The sequence below is a fragment of the Muscardinus avellanarius genome (genome assembly GCF_963383645.1).
Source record: "Muscardinus avellanarius genome assembly, chromosome: 1".
In the NCBI taxonomy this organism is placed as follows: Eukaryota; Metazoa; Chordata; class Mammalia; order Rodentia; family Gliridae; genus Muscardinus; species Muscardinus avellanarius.
In genome coordinates, this window is record NC_137786.1 from 165241861 (window position 1) to 165262476 (window position 20616).

Sequence of the window (20616 nt, forward strand, 5' to 3'; positions counted from 1 at the left end):
AAAACTCAGACTAATATGTGGGACTCCATAGGGGAATGCTCTCAGAGTTTCCAAATATATCCATGCCCCGTCCAATGGGTGCTCTGCACAATAGCTGCTTCATGAGCCTTCCTTTCCTACAGGGGAGGAGCCACCTGAACCACGAGAAGGAGATGTTTGCCCAAGACCACCCTGAAGTGAACTCCCTGGAGGAGGTGGTGAGGCGGGTGAAGCCCACAGCCATCATAGGTAGGAGGAAGAAGATGACCTGCTGCCCATCCTGGCTAATGCTCTTGACTTGCAGATGCAGAGGCTGAGGCGCATCCAGGAGACATAAGTAACTTGTGGAAACATAGCTCTAATGCCTATCCCGTATCTAATTCAATCCCACAAACATTTATGGAATAGCTACTCTCAAAACCGCAGAACTAAGGCAACAGAGTTGGGGCTTACAATAGAAAATTTTAGATGACAGTGAAAAAGTGCTGGGCTGGTCTCTCTAACCAAGATGAGAGGGGCACTCCTCCACCACAGCAGAGATACATTCCTCTCCCTGTACCAAGGGAGCAGCCCACTTTCAATGGCAATGCCCAGGAGGGTCTTCAAGGTGCATCTCATGGACAGGGACATAAAGTCGATCAGCGAGTAGTCTCTTAAGGATGAAGAGAAGGATGGACAGGAGGCAGAAGAAGAAAGAAGATCCTCTGCCCCTCTGCTCTCTCAGTCCCAATGGAAGATGCCATATTTAAGATTCCTGAGTCTTTCGCGGTGGACCTAGTATCCCTGGAGAGGAATAAGTTGCTTATGAAGAGTAGGTATCCCCACTACCCACCTTTTCCCTGTAGGTGTTGCTGCCATCGCAGGAGCCTTCACGGAGCAGATTCTGAGGGACATGGCCTCCTTCCACGAGCGCCCTATCATCTTTGCCCTGAGCAACCCCACCAGCAAGGCCGAGTGCACAGCTGAGAAGTGCTACCAGGTCACCGAGGTCAGAGGGGAGTTCTTCCTTCTCCCAGCTGAAAGGAAATAGTACCCGTAACTACAAGTAACCCTTTGAGGGTGAAAAATCCCCATTATTACAAGCAATTGGAAGTTCAGAAAGATGAAATAACTTGCCCAAGTTCACAGAGCTAATAAGGAGTAGAGCTGGCCCTCAAACCCAGGTCTAACTCCAAATCTCAAGTCTTTATTATTCTGCCATCACAATCAAGTTTCCCTCTAAATAACATAGAGCTTTGGCCAGAATCCAAGGCTTTTATAGACTCTATGCCACTTCCATCCCTATAGTGTTCTGTGTTGACCTTCCCCAGGTGAAAAGGGTACCATGAGCTCATCATCTTTCAGCAGTTTCTTGGCAGTTGGATGGCCTGGGGGGGAGGGGTTGAGATTCCTGGTTAAATGAATAAATATGCTCTAAGGTTTGTTCACGCTGTCAGCACAATGTTGGGCATTTGGGAGAGGATGAAGAAAAGTCTGGCATTTGAAAGATAAACCAATCTCCAAACTCCCTTTCTGGTTTTCTTCCTGCTTCCAGGGGCGGGGGATCTTTGCCAGTGGAAGTCCTTTTAAGAGTGTGACTCTGGAAGACGGCAGGACGTTCATTCCTGGGCAAGGAAACAATGCATATGTATTCCCTGGGGTGGCACTGGGAGTCATTGCCGGTGGGATCCGGCACATCCCAGAAGAGATCTTCCTTCTGACAGCAGAGGTATCATCGTCCCTGTCCTTTTGAATGCTTCCACTAGGGCCTGTGGGTTGACACCATGTCCTACATCTGCTCCCAAACCCTGACAGTGGATCCCCAAAGTGCTTAAGGCTCAAGCATCTCTCCAGATTGCCTTGAGGTTTGACCTTTCCAATCACACCTGAGGCTTTTAAGGGGAGATGGGGAATAGTTAGTAGCAAAAGGTGTTGGCAGGAAGCACTGGTAGTAAGAAGATATACCTAGTACTGCTCCCCATTTCCCAGCAGTGCCACCTAGATGCCTGGACAGAGATGTCACCAAAGCCACCTGAAACTGGGGACTAAGGACCATGATGGGTGAGGGATTCTTCCAGCCACGTTACTCAACCACAGCTTGGGTAACAGTAAGCCTCACTAGGGCACTGTCTTTAATGGAGCAGGTTGGGTGTATGTCTGGCTTTGCTTACTCTGAGCACCATTATGGGGATGTTGGGTATATACCTGTTCCAGGTATTGTGCTAGAAAAGCTCCCAGAAAGGTTTTTATTTGAAAGAAAGGGTTTCTTTACCAAAAAAAAAAAAAAGATTAAGAATGGCAACTCATACTGGGTGTAGTCATGCATGCTTGTAATTCCAGTGCTCAGGAGGCTGAGGCAAGAGGATCACAGGTACCAGGCCAACCTCAGCAACTTGTCAAGACCCTGTTTCAAAAATTTTTTAAATGATGGCTGAAGGTGTAGCTCAGAGATAGAATACCTCTGGGTTCAATTGCCAGAACCGAAGAAGAAGAAGAAGAAGAAGAAGAAGAAGAAGAAGAAGAAGAAGAAGAAGAAGGAGGAGGAGGAGGAGGAGGAGGAGGAGGAGGAGGAGGAGGAGGAGGAGGAGGAGGAGGAGGAGGAAGAGGAGGAGGAGGAGGAGGAGGAGGAGGGGAGGAGGAGGAGGAAGAGGAGGAGGAGGAGGAGGAGGAGGAGGAGGAGGGCATCTCACATTCATAGTAATAGTTGTTAATAATAATTATGCTGCTGAAACTATCAAGTGTCAGAGCACTTGACATTTTTTCTTACTCTGAAGGATCCATAACACAGAAAGGTCTTCCTTGGAGAAGTTAAGCTAATCAAAGCCACCTACAAATAATAAATATATTTATTCCAACAAGCTCCTAAAGTTGTTCAGTAATTTCTAAGCTCCTTATGGATTTTCTCCTCACCATGCCATTGGTGAGAACCAAAACCAATGAGGTACAGGAATAACTTCCATCCAGCCCTGTCCTGATCCGCTCCTCTGAGCCCTGTAGAGTACTGCCAGTACCCTTGGTCCCATCTTCCTATGTCTGGTCTTTGAGCGCTGGCTCTGAAAGGCCATGCTCATCGTGTCTCCTGAGGGCTGCTGAACCACCTCAACCCTGTACACAACAGTTATGTTTTTGGGCCACAGCCTCTGTCCCTCTTTTCTGGGTATTCTGTATATGTATTTCTTCCCATTGTTATATTGGGTATTCTTGCCCTATGGCTGTGTGCAGAGCTGTTTGAAATCTTCTTTGGGTGGGAAGAGTCACTCCTTCTTAGAGTCAGGCTGAAAGCAAACTACCCTGCTGTGCAGAAACAGTTGCAAGAGCGCTTCCTAAGTGACCCCAGGAAACACCTGCACACCCAACCCCCAGTGCTGTGGGAGTAGCTTGGGCCCCATCTTTTCCTGAACAGCGTCCATCGATTATATAGGAACCTCTTCTGAATCTACTTTTTAAGAATACTCTTACTGGTGCATTGTAATTATACATCATAGTGAAGTTCAAAGTTATACAAACAAACATGCCCACAGTAGTTGGTGTGTTTCCTTTAGGGTCTCATCCCACTAACCATCCCTGTCTGTACATAATAGTGAGATTGGCAGTGATGCCTTCATACATGGGCATAGCATAATTTGAACTGTTTCGTTCATCATTGCTTCCTTTTCTCCTCCCCACATCCTTGCCCCCATCCACGTTCACTATTCTACTCATTACTTTTCTCAATTATCTAAAGTCTTTTTTGTTTCCTATTTCTCTCTATATTGGACACTTGGCTTTCTGAAACTACCTGATCCCGCTTAGCATAACCTTCTCCAATCTCATTCATTCTTGGGGTGTAGATGTGCAATGGAATTTTATTCAGCCATAAAGAACTACAAAATTACATCATTTGCCGATCTATTTATTAAGTACCTGCTATGAGCAAGGTCCTCTTTTTTAGGAGCTGACAGTCTCATCTCCAAAAGCCTGACAATGTATACTTTTGAAAAGGGTGCTTTTAGTTAAGACCATTTAAGTTGAATTAGATTTTCCTCTGAAAAATTAATATAGGATTTGGGAGATTTATATGCACTGCCTCATGTTAAGGTTAAAGAACCTAAACAGTTCTTTAAAATGGATAGAGTGCATATCCTTATGGTATAGACAAGGAGAGTGAAGCATAGAAAGTTTTTTTTTCTTTTTTATTAATATTATAGCAATTTATCCAAAATTAAAAATGATAATCTCACATAACAGATTCATTTGTCTGATATAAAATATTTGATCACTTAGAGATAACATTTCAATATTTCTTGTTTTCTTTCTTACCAAATGATATTTTTTCTTTTTATTTTAAGGTGAAACTATCATACATTTATTTATTTTATTTCAGAAAAAAATCTATCCTAACATGAAATATGAACTCTAAATACGTAAAACAATCTTGAAAAAGAACACAGCTATAAGATGTACATTTTCTGATTTCAAACCTTATAAAGCTACTATAATCGAAACAGTGTAGTACTGCTATAAAAGGCAGATATATAAACCAGTGGAGTAAAATAAAAAGCTTAGAAATAAATTCTTCCATATATGGTCAAGTTATTTTTAACAAGGCTCCCAAGAACATTTGGTGAAGGAAATAATAATATTGTTGAATATTGTTGAAAAATAATAATTACATGAAAAAGAATAAAGTTGGACCCTTACCTAACACCATATACAAATGTTAACTCAAAATAGATAAAAGACTTAGGTCTTTTATCTAATGTAAATCTTAAGACTATAAACTTTTAGAAGAAAACCTGGACCATAAAACTTCACAACATTGAAATTGGCAATGACTTCTTGGATATGATTCCAAAGGCACAGGCAACAAAAGAATAAACAAACTTCATAAAAAATAAAAAAATGTGTACATCCAAAGACAATGTAAACAGAATTAAAAGTTACTGATAGAATGGGATAAAATATTTCTAAATGCTATATCTGAAGGTATATTAATATTCCAATTAGAAATACTAAAAATTAGCAACAATAAAAGCAAACAATACAATTTAGAAATAGGTAAAAGACTAAAATAGATAATGAATCTCCAAAGATTTTTATATGACCAACAAACACATGAATATCACTCATCATTATCATAATATAACTAATCATTAAGGAAATACAAATAAAAACTATAGTGAAATACTACTTCACATTTGTTAGGATGGCTACTTAACATGAATTACCTAGCTCCAGCCCTTTACCTTGAGTTTGTTACTATCTTTACTTGTAAAGTGTGTTTCTTGTAAGCAGCAAATGGATGGATTGTGGTTCTTAATCCACTTTGCCACTTTATGTCTTTTTATTTGGGAATTGAGGCCATTTACATTCAGTGTGATTATTGAGAGATAATTTTCAATTCCTAACATGTTAAGATTTTATTTCTTTTTAAAATACTGTGTATTCTTCTTTGCTTTATTGTCTGCTGGATGGAAAATTGTTTCTCTGGTTCTGGTGTGTGTTACCTATTTCTTCTTTGTAGTTAATCTCTTTGAGTATTTTCTCTAGCGCTGGTTTTGAAGACATAAATTCCTTCAGTTTCTCTTTGTCATGGAAGCTTCTTATTTCCCCATCTAATTTGATAGAAAGTTTTGCTGGGTAGAAAATTTTTGGCTGGGAGTTGTTTTCTTTCAGAGTTTGGAATATGTAACTCCAAACCCTTCTTGGGAAGTCTGCAGTGATTCTAATTGGTTTGCCTCTGAATGTCACTTGGCCTTTTGTTTTTGTTGCCTTTAAGATTCTCTGCTTGGCTTCTACATTCGTCATTTTGACAATTATGTGGCGTGGGGAACCTCTTCTCTGATCCTGTCTAAAGGGAGTTCTATAAGTTTCCTGGACCTGTGTATCAACCTCTTGCTCTGTGTTTGGAAAATTTTCTGCTATTTTTTCTTTGAAGAGATTATTAATCCCTTTGGTTTCACCTTCTTTTCCCTCCTCTATTCCAATTATTCTTAGGTTAGCTCTTTTAAAATGAGCCCATATTTCTTCAATGTCAGATTCTTGCTGTCTGATTTTTTTTCTAAGTTATAAATTATGCATTCGTTTTTGGAGTAATCATTTAGGAGCAAGATTCTATTCTCCATGTGGCCTAATCAATTGTTTATAGTTTGAATTGATGCCTTTACTTCAGTGATTGCATTCTTTATTTCTTTTAGTCTCTCTCTAAATTCTTTTCAAAGGTCCTATATTATTTCTACAGTTATATTCCTGATTTGATCTTCTGGAGATCTCTGGATTTCTGTGTTATCAGGTTCTGATATTATGGGGTTGCGGGCATTCATTGCTCTATTGTTCTTTCTCTTTCCCATGATTTCAGAAGTTTGTGCCTTCTCTGGTTCTTCCCCGGGTCACCACAACTTCACTTAGGGTGCTCTGGATCTCAAGTTTGTGGTAATCTCAGCCGTCACTACTCCTTTACTGGGTTGTATCACAAAGTCTCAGATCCAGGGAGTTAATCGAGTCTGCGTGAGACCATGGAGGTGCCAAGCTGAGCATTTTCTCATGGGGAGCTGTGACTAGGGTGTGGTATCTTTGCCACCACTACTCCTTCACTGGGTTGGACTGCAAACTCTCAGACCCAGGGAGATTATCAAAGCTGTGCAAGTCCCTGGGGGTGCAGTACTGGGATTTCTCCTTTAGGGGCCACAATTTCACTTATGGTTGTTGTGCGCACTGATCTGGAGCTGTCGCAGGCATGGTGAACTTGCCACCACTGTTGGCAATACTACTGCCATGCCCTTGGCTGCGAGGCTGGCATATTTCTTTTCTGATTTTGAGTTCTATTCTGAGTCCCTGGAAGGCATGATGAGCTTGGCCACTGGGAGTTTTAGACGTTCTTTACACTGAAAGAACTGCTGAATTACACCCAAATGATCCGCAGCTGCTCACTTGAGTTCCTTGTTTACCTTTCCTCTCTGGAACCTGGTGCTATGAGGCAAGATGGCGCCAGCATAGTGTCTGCTACCACAATGCAGGCTGGTTTCTTTTCTGGTCTCTGGTTGTTCTTCTAGTCTTCTTTTTATCTGTCCCTTGTGTTTACATTTTTTTATTTCTCTGCTGATAGTGTTTTCTGGTTATGAAAAGCACTGATTTTTGTGGCAATAGAGATCGAGTGTTAGCAGGACTCATAAACACTGCTTTTCTCAGTTGCCATCTTCCCAGAAGTCGCATAGAAAGTTCAAAAAACTTATTATATATCTCTTGGCCTCTGTGCCACTGCACCAGGATGGACCCAGCAACTTGATTTTATGCTGCAGCAGGGAATTGTCAGTACCAGGTGTCTTAGAAGTGACCACATATACTGTGCTTTATCTCTTCACAAGATAACTTTCTAGTCATGGAAATCCTGCTCTCTAATCTTCTCTAATCTTCTATACCTCCACAAAGAGAATTCTTCAAAACACAGATCAGTCTTTCCTAATCCCTAATCTTTTCAGGCTCCTTGGGTTTACAGGATAACAAACAAACTCTTTATCCATGGTTTCCATATAAAGTATTTCATCAGTAGGCCTTTCTTGCCTCTTCAGCCTCACATTTAGTCTTTTCCTACCATTAACCCATCCAATGCACTGTTTTCATATATATATATATGAAAACATATCTGTTGATAGATAGCTAGTTTGGCTCCATAATTTGGCCATCGTGATTTGTGCTGCTATAAACATGGATATGCATGTATCCTTATAATATTCTGATTTGAATCCCTTTGGAAAGATTCCAAGAAGTGGTATAGCTGGATCTATTTTTAATTCTGAGGAATCTCCATACGTATCTCCATAGTGGCTGCACTAATTTGCAATCCCACCAATTATGTATAAGAGTTCCTCTTTTCCTACATCCTTGCCAATATTTATTGTTGTTTGACTTCTTGATGATTGCCATTCTAATTGGGGTTAGATGGAATCTCAGTGTGGCTTGATTTGCATCTCTCTAACTACTAATGATGTTGAATATTTTTTAATATATTTATTGCAATACATTGTTTTTACACCATGTTCTTGTGCTCTCTTGCCCCCCACCCAAGCATGTGTACATGATTCAATCTTCCATGAACCTCCCTTTTTCAAGTAATTCATATTCTGCCCATGGGCTCTCAGCCTGCGATACTTCTCCTGGGAAGCCTTTCCTGTACATGGCAGGTGGAGCCCTTCCTTCCTCTATGCATTTATGCTTCTCTCATTGCATTCACCCACTATAATTGTTTGTTAGTTGCCCACTGGCAGAAGGATCCTTGAGGGGAAAGACCATGACTTTTCATCTTGGGTCCTCTGCACCTAGCACAGAGCTCAGCATACTATAGAGCTAAGTGATCATTTGAAAGGAAAGGAGAGCCAGGAGTGTGAGGATGCAGAGGAGGCGAGACCCACTTTCCTGATCTATAAACTCTGAGGCGGGATCAGCTCCAATGCTCTTTTACTTCTGGGACAAACAGTTCTCAGAAAGCACCAATGGCTTTCCTTAAATTTAACGTGGATACAAGATCATGTGGAAGTAGATTCAGAGCCTCCGATTTAGAAGGCTGGTCTGCAAGGCTGGCTCAGCACCAGTATCCAAGGCTGGAAAATAAGACTCACAGAAGGTGTTTGCCTTCACTCACTGGAGAAAAGGCCTACCTCAGACTGGAACCATGGCTGGAAGGAAGATCATGGATCCCTGAGCACAGGGATATTGTTTATAGGGGCACCCTGGATGGTACAAGCATGTGGAAGAGGCTGGGACCCAGGAATTGAGGAATGTAGGAACCCTGTGCTATAGGCTGGAACAACCAAGAGGACACCCATACTCTGCAAGCCATGGGAGTTTTTCATCTTGGTCTTAGTGAGTTTCCTTTATAATCCAGAGAGCCTCATGTTCTTTTAAGCCTCAGCCAATCTCACAGTATAGAAGTGCTGTGTCCTTGGTTAAGCCTAAACGCTAAGTTCCCCTGGCACTACATGGTGGCAGAGTTAATAGTAGGAACTGCAGCATTTGACCACCTGTGTCAAGCTGGGTGAGTTCAGGGAGATGGATCAGCCTTCATTTGTGAAGGCAGAAACTCAATTTATTCCTCTTGATTCTGTCCTTCTCTCCAGCACATTGCTCAGGAGGTCTCTGAGCAGCATCTATCCCAGGGGAGGCTGTACCCACCGCTCAACACCATCCGAGATGTTTCTTTGAGAATCGCCATCAAAGTAAGGGACTTCCTACCCCTATACGTGGGTGGTGAGGCTAAACCACTTCCTCTGTGACTTTGGGAGAGCTAACAGGATGGCAGATGTGGAGATAGCTGAGCCCTTTGGGCTGCACTGCATTTAACCCAAAGGACAAATTGCTGTCTGCAGTCTGAGCCCCACCCCTAATGTTCACCCAGGTCAGTTCTGGGAAAGCTTCTGGATTTCCCCTCAAACAGCAGAAAGAAGAGCCATCAATGTTCATGGTCTTTTGGATTGGAATGTGTGTGGAATTTTTTTATGAATCATAATTGCCCATTTGTAAGAAAGGTTAGCTTGTATGGTATGATAGAAAGAGACTGGACCTTGGGGTCCTATCTCTGCCAATCAGCAGTGGAGGGGCGATGGCCCGATCTCTTCACTGTACTGAGCCTCAGTTTCCTGTTCTCCCAAAGGGGCCAGTGGTCCCTGTCTCCCAGAGTTCAGAAAATACCAAAAGAGAAGAGTGAGTAAGCTCATCACCCAGAGCCCCTGACCAGAGGAGATGACCTTTCTGCTAGAATGACTGGGCCATGGGATGATCAAGTTCATGGAATATTCCAGACTATGCAACTAAGTCAGAAATGATGAGTTTTCAAAGAATCAGAGCATGCTGTAGTAAAGACTGGGCCCAAATTATAACATTAAAGCTGGATAATGGGCCCTTGAGAGTTTGCTATGCTATTTTTCTATTAGTGTTTATGTTTTTTCCTATAATAACCTTTAAGAATATTTTAGAAAAATGCACTGCACAAAAGCACACACTCCTCATGAGTTGTTCAGTACAGTTTCCAGAGGCCTTCAGAACCAGCCATCCATCTCACAATCCAGCTCTGCCCTATCCAGTTCCTTCCTTTGGGGAAATATTTATATTCAAATTCTCCTGAAACAAAATATAATACCCAGAGAATATTATCTAAGATGTTTACCCAATTCAACCTACATCCAGGGAGGAAAACAAAATTAGGTACTGGACATTTATCATTACTTTCTTCTTATAGACAAGGAAACTGAGGCTCAGCAAGAATTACCTCATGGCTGGGGACCCACAAGTAATTAGAATTAGGCAGAATTTAGACTGGATTTCTTGACCCAGGCTCAGTGTTTCTTACATGTCAAAGCTGTCTTGCTAAGCAGAAAGCTTAAAATCGAAAGCTTAAAATCCTTCCTATCCAGTGGTTTCCTGGACCACAACTCATGAGAGGAACATGTCTGGGTCCTCATAGTGTGTCACCTATCCCAGGAACCCAAGCAAAAGGCCTGTAGGCAGGTTCTTTCTTAGACCCAGTTCCTTGGCCTAACATGTTTTTCCCTAGGTCCTCGACTATGCGTACAAACACAACCTGGCCTCCTGCTACCCAGAGCCCAAGGACAAGGAAGCTTTTGTAAGATCCCTGGTCTACACTCCAGACTATGACTCCTTTACACTGGATAGCTACAGTTGGCCCAAGGAAGCCATGAATGTTCAGACAATCTGATGAGTTTCAGGGGTTGGTATGGGGCTGGACGAAGCCCAGAGTAACACCCACAATATAAATGGGTTCCAAAATGGTCATCCTTGTCATTGTGGTTTTGTTTTTTGTTTTCCTCTGAGCATTCTGGTGTGTGGAGAGGTGTCAAGGCATACAGTGAATAAGAGCCTTGTCCTCAAAGGCCCTGGGAGTTCACTTTCCTATAACCCTTTTCTGAGTTCTTTCCCAAGCATTTCTTCATCCACTAATTGCCAACTATTATCTAGGCCTTGTGAGAAATTCAGAATCATGCCTAGAATCCTGCCTTTACAGAGTTCAGGGTCTAGCAGAGAAAAAAATTCAAAAATTCATTTTGCCATGAGAGGGAAAGTAATAAGACCATACAACTGTGCAGATAAAGGTCAGGGGTGCCCTAAAAAAAAAAAAAAAGAAGAAGAGACTGCTTCCTGTGAAAAGGTAAGACTCAGGGGAGCAGTGCTTGCACTGAGTCCCAGAAGTGGAGGGTAGGTGGGAGTCATGGGGAGATGAGGAATGTGAACACAGCCGTTGGCCAGAAAATGTGGCCCACCCATCAGGGCATGCAGTCCCTGACAAAGGAGCACCCTCCCTTCAAGCCTCAGTAGGGCGTGAGGGCTGAGTGGCTGGAGGCAGCCCAACAGCTGGTCAGGAGTGGTCACTGCTCTATGGGTCGCTGAGTATTACACATTCTTTTTTGGTTACTAAAAGGGAAACTGGAAAAATGTGGGTGGGGAGGGCCAGCCTGCCAAAGAGTAAGGAGGGGAAGAGAGTACCATGGGGAGTTCTAAGGAAGGTTAGTTTCATTTTCCTGGCTCTGGAACACACTCTCTTCCATCCTTCACAGTCTGAAGTAATTGGGCAACCCAGGGCAGCTTTCTTGGAAGAGGTAATGTCTATCCTGGAAGTTTCTTAGTCCAAGTTCAGCACGAGCCTTCACCTTCCTCATGTCCAGAACCTGCACCATAGGGAGCAAGGTTAAGAAAGCTTGTAAGCTTGACCTTTGAGGAGGGCAGCTTCCAGTCTCCCATTTATTTGTATGCATCACCCATAAGGCCCTACCCCTGCCAACTCAGCCTCAGGATCCTCACTGCCCAGGAGGACTGTCCTTGATGACCTCCTCTCCGTGATGAGCAAGGTGGGCTAAGAGGATCCTAAGAGTAGTTAGCAGAGCCACCACTCACATTTTGCTCAGGTCTTATTTTTACATAGATTCTCAACTTATTGGCTTATTCCCCTTTTAAGAAAAAAAGTTACTCAGTGCCCCTTGGACACTTCCACCTCCCTGCTTTTCTTTCTATTCAACACCCCCAATTGCACCCAATCTACTAATGCCCACTCAATCAGTACAGTTTCCCCGCACCCAGGGTGGTATTTCCAACTTTGAGACTGTATATGATATCTGCTTCCTTATTTCTGGTTCTCAGCCAAGAATATCGTGAGTAAACATTCCTCCTCTATGATCTTTGGTCTCACATAGAATAAGGAACTATTCAGAGGAGAGTCTGAAGAATGAAGCTGAGCACAAGAAAACCATTACACTATCTTTTTTTTCTTCATGTCCCAAACACCCACAGGAGTTTTGGGTTGTTTGTTTGTTTGTTTGTTTGTTTGTTTGTTGCAAAGAGCCAAGAATAGTCACATTTAAAAAACAGAACAAGGCCAGCCGGGGCCCGGGTCGCAGGACTCTGGGCCCTGGGCCAAACTGTGCGTAGCACACCAGACCCCTGGAGAAACCGGGCCCAGTACCCTGGGACCCAGGCAGGGGTCAGGCGGGGCATGCCAGCCAGGGCCCGGGTCGCGGGACCCTGGGCCCAGGGCCGAACTGCGCGTAGCACGCCAGACCCCTGGAGAAACCGGGCTCAGTACCCTGGGTCCGGGCAGGCGTCACACAGGGCACGCCAGCCGGGCCCGGGTCATGGGACCCTGGGCCCCAGGCGGAGTAGTGCGGAGCACTCTGGACCCATGGGGAAACCAACTGGATTATAGTGCTACTGAGTGAGTGCCTGATCCCACTACCTCCTCAAACCACATATACTGTCTTCTCTTATTAAAAAAAAAAAAAAAAGGAAAAGAAAAAGAAAAAGAAAAAGAAAAATATCGGAGAGGAGTTAAGAAAGCTGTTGCGGATGCCAGGACACTGGAGATGCAGACAAAACTTATCTAAATGCACTGGAACTTATGGAAAAATTCCCTGTGAAGGAGGACTGCTGTTTCTCTATATTGTTAAGAATCTTGGACATCACCTGTAAGGAGAGTTTAGCGGAGACCAAGGAGAAAGGCGGTGTTGAAAGAGGTCTCCGCGATGGCGGTGGAGACTTGTATTCAGGAGAAGCAGAAACCGGATCCTACCAACCTTATTTTTTTGGAGAAATTACACCAAATGTCGAATGCTACCGTCACGCATGCTTAGGAACACTGGACAACATTCAGAGTGGAAAAAGAGCCTGGGAAGGATTTGAAATGGTGGAGGCAGTGGTAATGGCAGTGGCCAGTACTCAGGGGAGGCAGAGATTTGATACATTACACCTGGAACCTTTGAAATAATAACCCCAGAGACAGTGATCGGAGCCTGCTGAGGGGTTAGGCGGGTGCCGGGGCCAGTGGCCAACATCAGAGCTTGCCGTGAGGCAAGGCCACTACTGAGGCCTCTGTGGCCGGGATTGGAGCCTGCCGAGTGGTTAGACCGATGCTGGGGCCAGCGAGGCCGGCATAGAAGCCTGCCATGAGGCAAGGCCGGTGCTGGCGCCTCCGAGGCCAGGATCAGAGCCTGCCGAGGGGTTAGGCTGGTGCTGGGACCAGCGAGGCCGGCATCGGAGCCTGCTGGGAGGCATGGCCAGTGCTGGGGCATCCAAGGCCGGGATCGGAGCCTGCCGAGGGGTTAGGCTGGTGCTGGGGCCAGCGAGGCCAGCATCGGAACCTGCTGTGAGGCAAGGCCGGTACTGGGGCCTCTGAGGCTGGGATAAGAGCCTGCCGAGGGGTTAGGCCGGCTGTGGCCAGCAAGGCCGGCATCGGAGCCTGCCATGAGGCAAGGCCGGTACTGGGGCCTCCGAGGCCAAGATAAGAGCCTGCCGAGGGGTTAGGCCAGTGCTGGGTCCAGCGAGGCTGGCATCGGAGCCTGCTGGGAGGCATGGCCAGTGCTGGGGCATCCAAGGCCGGGATCGGAGCCTGCCGAGGGGTTAGGCTGGTGCTGGGGCCAGCGAGGCTGGCATCGGAGCCTGCCGTGACACAAGGCCAGTACAGGGGCCTCCAAGGCCAGGATAAGAGCCTGCTGAGGGGTTAGGCCAGTGCTGGGGCCAGCGAGGCTGGCATTAGAGCCTGCTATGAGGCAAGGCCGGTGCTGGGGCCTCCGAGGCTGGGATCAGAGCCTGCCAAGGGGTTAGGCCGGTGCTGGGGCCAGCGAGGCCAGCATCGGAGCCTGCCATGAGGCAAGGCCGGTACTGGGGCCTCCAAGGCCGGATTGGAGCCTGCTGAGGTGTTAGGCCAGAGCTGGGGCCAGTGAGGCCGGCATCAGAGCCTGCCATGAGGCAAGGCCGGTACTGGGGCCTCCGAGGCCAGGATAAGAGCCTGCCGAGGGGTTAGGCCGGTGCTGGGGCCAGCGAGGCTGGCATTAGAGCCTGCTGTGAGGCAAGGCCAGTGCTGGGGCCTCCGAGGCTGGGATCAGAGCCTGCCAAGGGGTTAGGCCGGTGCTGGGGCCAGCGAGGCCAGCATCGGAGCCTGCCGTGAGGCAAGGCCGGTACTGGGGCCTCCGAGGCCAGGATAAGAGCCTGCCGAGGGGTTAAGCCGGTGCTGGGGCCAGCGAGGCTGGCATCGGAGCCTGCCGTGAGGCGAGGCCGGCGTCGGAGCCTGCCTTGAGGCATGGCTGGTGCTGGGACCTCCAAAGCCAGGATGGGAGCCTGCCGAGGGCTTAGGCCACTGGGGCCAGCGAGGCCGGCATTGGAGCCTGCCTTGAGGCAAGGCCGGTACTGGGGCCTCCGAGGCCGGATAAGAGCCTGCCAAAGGGTTAGGCCAGTGCTGGGGCCAGTGAGGCCAGCATCAGAGCCTGCCATGAGGCAAGGCCAGTACTGGGGCCTCCGAGGCCAGGATAAGAGCCTGCCGAGGGGTTAGACCGGTGCTGGGGCCATCGAGGCTGGCATCGGAACCTCCCGTGAGGCAAGACCGGTGCTGGGGCCTCCGAGGCTGGGATCGGAGCCTGCTGAGGGGTTAGGCTGGCGCTGGGGCCAGCGAGGCCGGCATCGGAGCCTGCCGTGAGGCTAGGCCGGTGCTGGGGCCTCTGAGGCCAGGATAAGAATCCTGCCAAGGGTTTAGGCCGGTGCAGGGGCCAATGGCCAGCATCGGAGCCTGCCGTGAGGCAAGGCCACTCCTGCGGCCTCCAAGGCCGGGATCAAAGCCAGCTGAGGGGTTATGCTGGTGTGGGGGCCAGCGAGACTAGAACCGGGGCCTCCCATGAGGCAAGGCCGCTGCTTGAGCCAGCGAGGTCTGAATCAGTCCACTGAGTAGCCAGGCCACTACTGGGGCCGTCAAGAGTGGGATCGGTACTTGCAACGCAGCATGCACAGAGAAATATCGCAGAAAATATAAATCAGACGCTTCTCCTAATCAGCAATAACTAGGAGGAAAGGGGCAACAGGAAGAAGTTGAGCTATATAAAGGGCCCTATAGTGAAGCAACTAATGTGACCAATCAGAAGGTATGTAATAGTGGAGGACGGAGCCTCTTTAAAATGCATGAGGTACATAAACAAATGTATCAAAGTTAATCACCAAAGAAGCATGGGACGGAGGGAGGGGGAGGGAATGGGATGGGGGCTGGATGAGGGATAATTGGATGATGTATGCTTGTATATCCTCTCAATTCTTGTACTCCAATGTGATTGATATATGACTACAATGCACCAATTTTAAAAATTAATTAATTAATTTTAAAAAATTTTTCAAAGAAAAAAAAAACAGAACAAAAAACACTGTTCAATTTCAAAAACTTACTATGAAGATACCAAGAAAAATAAGAATTGATAGTCATAAATAAATTCTTATGCTTATCACTGATTTTCCATCAAAGCTACTATAATTAAATAAAACAAAATGTTTTTTTGGAAAAAATTATGCTGAGAAAACTGAATATTCATATGAGGAAGGAAGAAGGAAGGAAAGAACAGACTTAGATATCTCATACCATACACAAAAATTAGTTCAAACCATTAAATTTACTCTAAGTCTGTGATCCATTCACAGAACTATATGTAAAAGTTAAAACTACCAATTTCTAGAAGAAAATTAAGGGGGAAAATCTTTGTGACTTGTTTTGAGGAGAGTTCTTAGATATTATTTTAAAAACACGATTCATAAAATAAATATGTTTCACCAAACTTTAAGACTTTATTACTTTGGAACATGCCATTAAAAAAACGCAAATAGCCAGGCGTGGTGGTGCACGCTTGTAATCCCCGCGCTTGGAAGGCAGAGACAGGAGGATCGGGCAGGTTCCAAGCCAGCCGCACCACTGGCTTAGCAGACCCTGTTTCCAAATAAAAATGTAAAAATAGGTCTGGGAGTGTAGCCTGGAGGTAGAAGGGCTTCCAGGAAGCCCAGTACCACAAAAAAAAAAAAACCACAAATAGCTGATTGAAAATATTTGCAAATCATATATCCAATAAAGGCATTAAATTCACAATACATAAGTAACTCTTACTACTCCATGACAACCCAATTTTTGAAATGGGCAACATTTGTGAATGGATAAAAAGCACATGGAAAAGTGCTTAACATCATTAGCTAGATGAAAACTGAAAACTACAAAAGGATACTTCACACTCACCAAAATGGCTATCTTTTTTTTTTAATTATGTGTTGGTGAGGATGAAGAGAAATCAATCCTCCAGCAGGATGTTATCTCCTAAGCACTAAGAAATTAAGGATGATTTCCCACTGCCTTCTAAATCTTCATTCTAAATTCTCTTGGCCTCCAATACACAGCTCCAGAACTGAGCAAGTGTCATGTAACATAGTGTATGCTATGGTTGCACCATTTGGGTCTGAAACACTCATTCCCCCTGCTCCCATTATCAGCCAAGGACTCAGTGCTACATCCCTCTGAGAACTGCCCTTGACTAAAGGAAGATGCTTTACCTGAGGGTATGCCATCATACCCAGCTGTAGCTTGAATACAATGACTAGTTGAAGCCGAATATGGTGGTACATACTTGTAATCTCAATACTTGGGAGGCTGAAACAGGAGGTTTGTAGGTTAACAGCCAGCCTCAGCAACTTGGACACTTTTTCCAAATTAAAAAAAAAAAACAGGGAAATAGGAGAATTCTCTCAGAGAGAGAATGCCTCTGGGTTCAATCTCCAGTACCTCCCCAATATATAAACAAAATGATTGGTTGATTCTAGAGTCCAAAGGTCCAGCATCCTGGCCTCAATTGTGAATACCTATAAATCACCATCCCATCTTTAGAGCTCTCCTTGAGACTGGCTAAGGTTATTATTATGACTTTGTGGATCACCATTTAACTTCTTATGCCCATCTGCTTCTCTTGGTACCTTCACAAGTGTTGATCCTGAGAAGACACCCATCACCAATAAATCTCTGAATTAAAATCTTAGATTGTGTCTGTTTCCTGGGGAACCTAATTCGCAACAAATAGAAGAAACTGGCCAACCTTATCAATTTCCCAAATTTTGCACCAGTCCCATATGACCACCAAAACCCTTGCTGGGTTTCTCTTTACCTCAGAAGAGACCTTCTGCATGGACCAAGTCTGATCCTTTTTAGTTGGTGTCTAACATCAGTAAATGCCTCTCTGGAATTCCTTTTCCCTGGGCTTTAATGCTTTCATAGCTCTTATATATCTTTAAACATATGGATTTTATAATTTTCCATATTTTCTGGTTGTTGCAGGAAATGTCTTGGGCTTCCATGATCTAATGCATTATACCTAGAAGTGGAAATCTCTAGATACAGATTTTCAAATTTTTGAATGTATATGTATTAACTTTTTTCCTAATCAAATTGTAGTCAGAAAGAATTATTCAAGCATTTTAAAAGTTACTGAAATTTGCTTATGGTCAAATTTAATAAAATATTTCATGTATTCTTTAAAAGAATATGTATTCTCACACTATTAAATTCAATGCCCCTTAAGCATTTGTGGGATGCAAGCTTATTGTTCTATTCAAATCTATACTCTTACTCATTTTTGTGTACTTAATCAGCTTCTCAAAGAGGGATAGAGTAAATGCTGGTAAAGAAGGATGCTGGTAAATTTTAGTTTTCCTTGTGTTTTGTTCATATGTAGTTATATTTTGGACCAATGTTATTAGATACATAAAGCATAGAACTGCGACAATTTCTAATGAATTTAAACTTTTGAAATTTTAAGTAGTGATTTTATTTCTAGTAATATCTTTGCTTCTACTTTTACTGATATTACCATAGCAAATCTTATTAGTCTCTCTTGCAATTCATTGTTTATTCAGATAGTTAAGCTCTTATACTAGCTGGTGATGGTGAATGCCGACATTATTTCTCCCACAGAATTCTTAACCATTGATTTCCAGAAAATAAGGTTGTTCTAACATTAAAACATATCATTTTATCAATTTTATAATAAAACTAATTATAAAGTATCCCAATATTTAAAAACACAGTTCAAAAAATATAAGCTATTTAATGTCTAATTAATTCATTAGTAGAAACCTACTACATTTTTGGTTGGGAAGGCAAGGAGAAAAAAATCATACTTCAAAATAATAAAGGCCGGTCATAGTGGCGCATGCTTGTAATCCCCGTGCTTGGGAGGTGGAGACAGGAGGATGGCACAGGTTCCAAGCCAGCCGCGCTGGCTTAAGAGACCCTGTTTCCAAAAATAAAAATGTATAAAGTAGGTCTGAGAGTGTAGCCCGAAGGTAGTAGGGCTTCCAGAAACCCCAGTACCACACACAAAAAAAATTAAAAAAAAACAAAATAATTAATCAAATTCCAATAGGTATGGGGAAGAATTACAAGATTTTCAGAAAGTTTATAATTAAGCATTGGTTACTGAAGAGCCTATGCTATATGTCCTGAACAAAAATAGCAATGTTTTACTAGAAATATTTCAGTCTCCTCCCATTCTGTCTTCAGGCCCTCTTCTTTAAGTTGCACCTCCCAATGTAAACATTTACTATAAGGCTTTTTTTGTGTGTGTGGTACTGGGGGATGGAACCCAGGGGCTTTTTACCTCCAGGCTACACTCCCAGCCCTATTTTATACTTTATTTGGAAACAGGGTCTCACTAAGTTGCTGAAAGCCTAAGTAGCTGAGGCTGACTTCGAACCTGTGTGATCCTCCTGTCTCAGCCTCCCAAGCGCGGGGATTACAAGCGTGCACCACCATGCCTGGTCTACTATAAGACTTTTTTATCTGAAGACATTAAACACATGCACTTCTGTACAATGTAGATTTTGTGTAAACTTTTAACCAGAAACTGATTTCTTAAAATAGTGATTTTCATAACATGAGATTTATAGACATTAACTAATGACTATAAGACTTGATAAGTATCCAACAAAACCAACTGTTGCACAAATCTGATGTATACCAGTACACATGTGGAGTGATAAGAATAAAGGAGTAGGCACTAAACTATATAAGTCCTGCTTGCAATGTTTGAAATGACTGAAGGAATAAACCACATAAAGTCTAAAATGCTGTTTATAGTTCCTGGGGTTTTAATTCTGTATAACTAAAAATATACAAGTATTGTGCTGAGTATCTTGGCACCTAATCTCATTACATTTCTTAAATATATTGTTTCTGGCATGTGATAGTAGTGAGCAAAACACGGAGGTTGCAATTCTGTCAAGCTTGTGGCTTTTCAATATTCCTATGGAAGCTTCATTAGATTTATTCGCTAAGCCTATAATGTTGGCTAATATGTACAATAAATAAGGTCCTGTCTCAAGTTCCACTTCCAAGGCAATAGCATCAGGCAGCCAAGTTTTATTGAACGCAACAGTTGTTTCTGTGACCACTGGAGTCTTTGAAGCACAGCCGCATTTTAGAACGATATTTCTCCAAATACAGAAGTTGCTTGCTGTTGAAAGCTCCGCGCCGCTTTTGACGTATAAACTGTACTGCATCTTCATTTTTCATTCCACTTTCAATCAGTGCTAGAGCAACAAGCACTGGAGTTCTTCCAAGACCTGCAACACAGTGCACAGCAATACAACAGCCAGGTTCTTCGCGAAATTTAATGTTTACAAGACTTAACCAGTCATCAACAATCTGGTTGGATGGTGACGAACCGTCATCAAAAGGCCAATCTAGAACCTGGATGCCTTCTTTCTCCACAAGAGCAGTGTCATAAGTTGCTTCACACACTCTTACTATTGTGGTAACTCCATATTTCTTAAGTTCCTCTATAAATCTGTTTAAGTTTGCACTGGTTGGGTTGTGTGTAATAAGAAATCTCATGTTCCTGTAGGTGACTTCCACTGGAGCTGGACGATTCATTGGAGCCATGTCACAAAACAGTTACGAGAAAAAAAAAAAGATTTTTTCCCCCTTAAATACAGCAACGGTGTCAAGGAACTGAAATCTACTCCGACGTCTTCCAATCGAAATCCTCAGTGTGTTGACTATGCAGTTGGGAGTGACAGGAAATGAAAGGCGCTTTCTAACAAGTTGCAACAGCTCTTCAATTCCCTAAAACTGAGTCAATAGAAAAGAAGTGCATGGAGGTTTACCCCATCCAGTCAGAACTCTTGTCAAATGCTACGAAGACTTCAACACTTCTGTGTCCAGGCTGCTCGCTCGCTCTCCGGGGCTCCCTGCTGGAGTGATGGCCTTCTACAGTTCACTTGTCCTCATACAGGTCGTGCTGTGCCTGGCAGTAATCTCCAGGGCCCTTCAGAAACTCCATAAATGCGTGACCAAGAACACAGAAAGGAATATGTTTACTCATGAAAGATCGTGGC

The 20616-nt window shown here is 44.0% G+C and overlaps 2 protein-coding genes across 2 annotated transcripts in view; one reads left to right on the forward strand and one right to left on the reverse strand.

Annotated features, from left to right (window-relative positions):
• The window catches only part of ME3 (malic enzyme 3), a gene marked incomplete at its 3' end in the record, with an annotated part of 231122 nt that extends 220477 nt beyond the window's left edge, over positions 1–10645 (forward strand). Inside the window, exons 10-14 of the mRNA XM_080703143.1 lie at positions 123–228; positions 825–967; positions 1514–1687; positions 9051–9149; positions 10484–10645. Coding sequence (XP_080559269.1) covers positions 123–228; positions 825–967; positions 1514–1687; positions 9051–9149; positions 10484–10645 — 684 coding nt within the window. The remainder of the gene's footprint in view (positions 1–122; positions 229–824; positions 968–1513; positions 1688–9050; positions 9150–10483) is intronic.
• An 8994-nt stretch (positions 10646–19639) lies between these two features.
• Positions 19640–20161, reverse strand: LOC308276970 (protein tyrosine phosphatase type IVA 1-like; the record flags this gene model as incomplete). Its single annotated transcript, XM_080715962.1, has 1 exon — positions 19640–20161. The coding sequence occupies one exon, from the start codon at positions 20159–20161 to the stop codon at positions 19640–19642; it is 522 nt and encodes a 173-aa protein (XP_080572088.1).
• Positions 20162–20616: the final 455 nt, after the last annotated feature.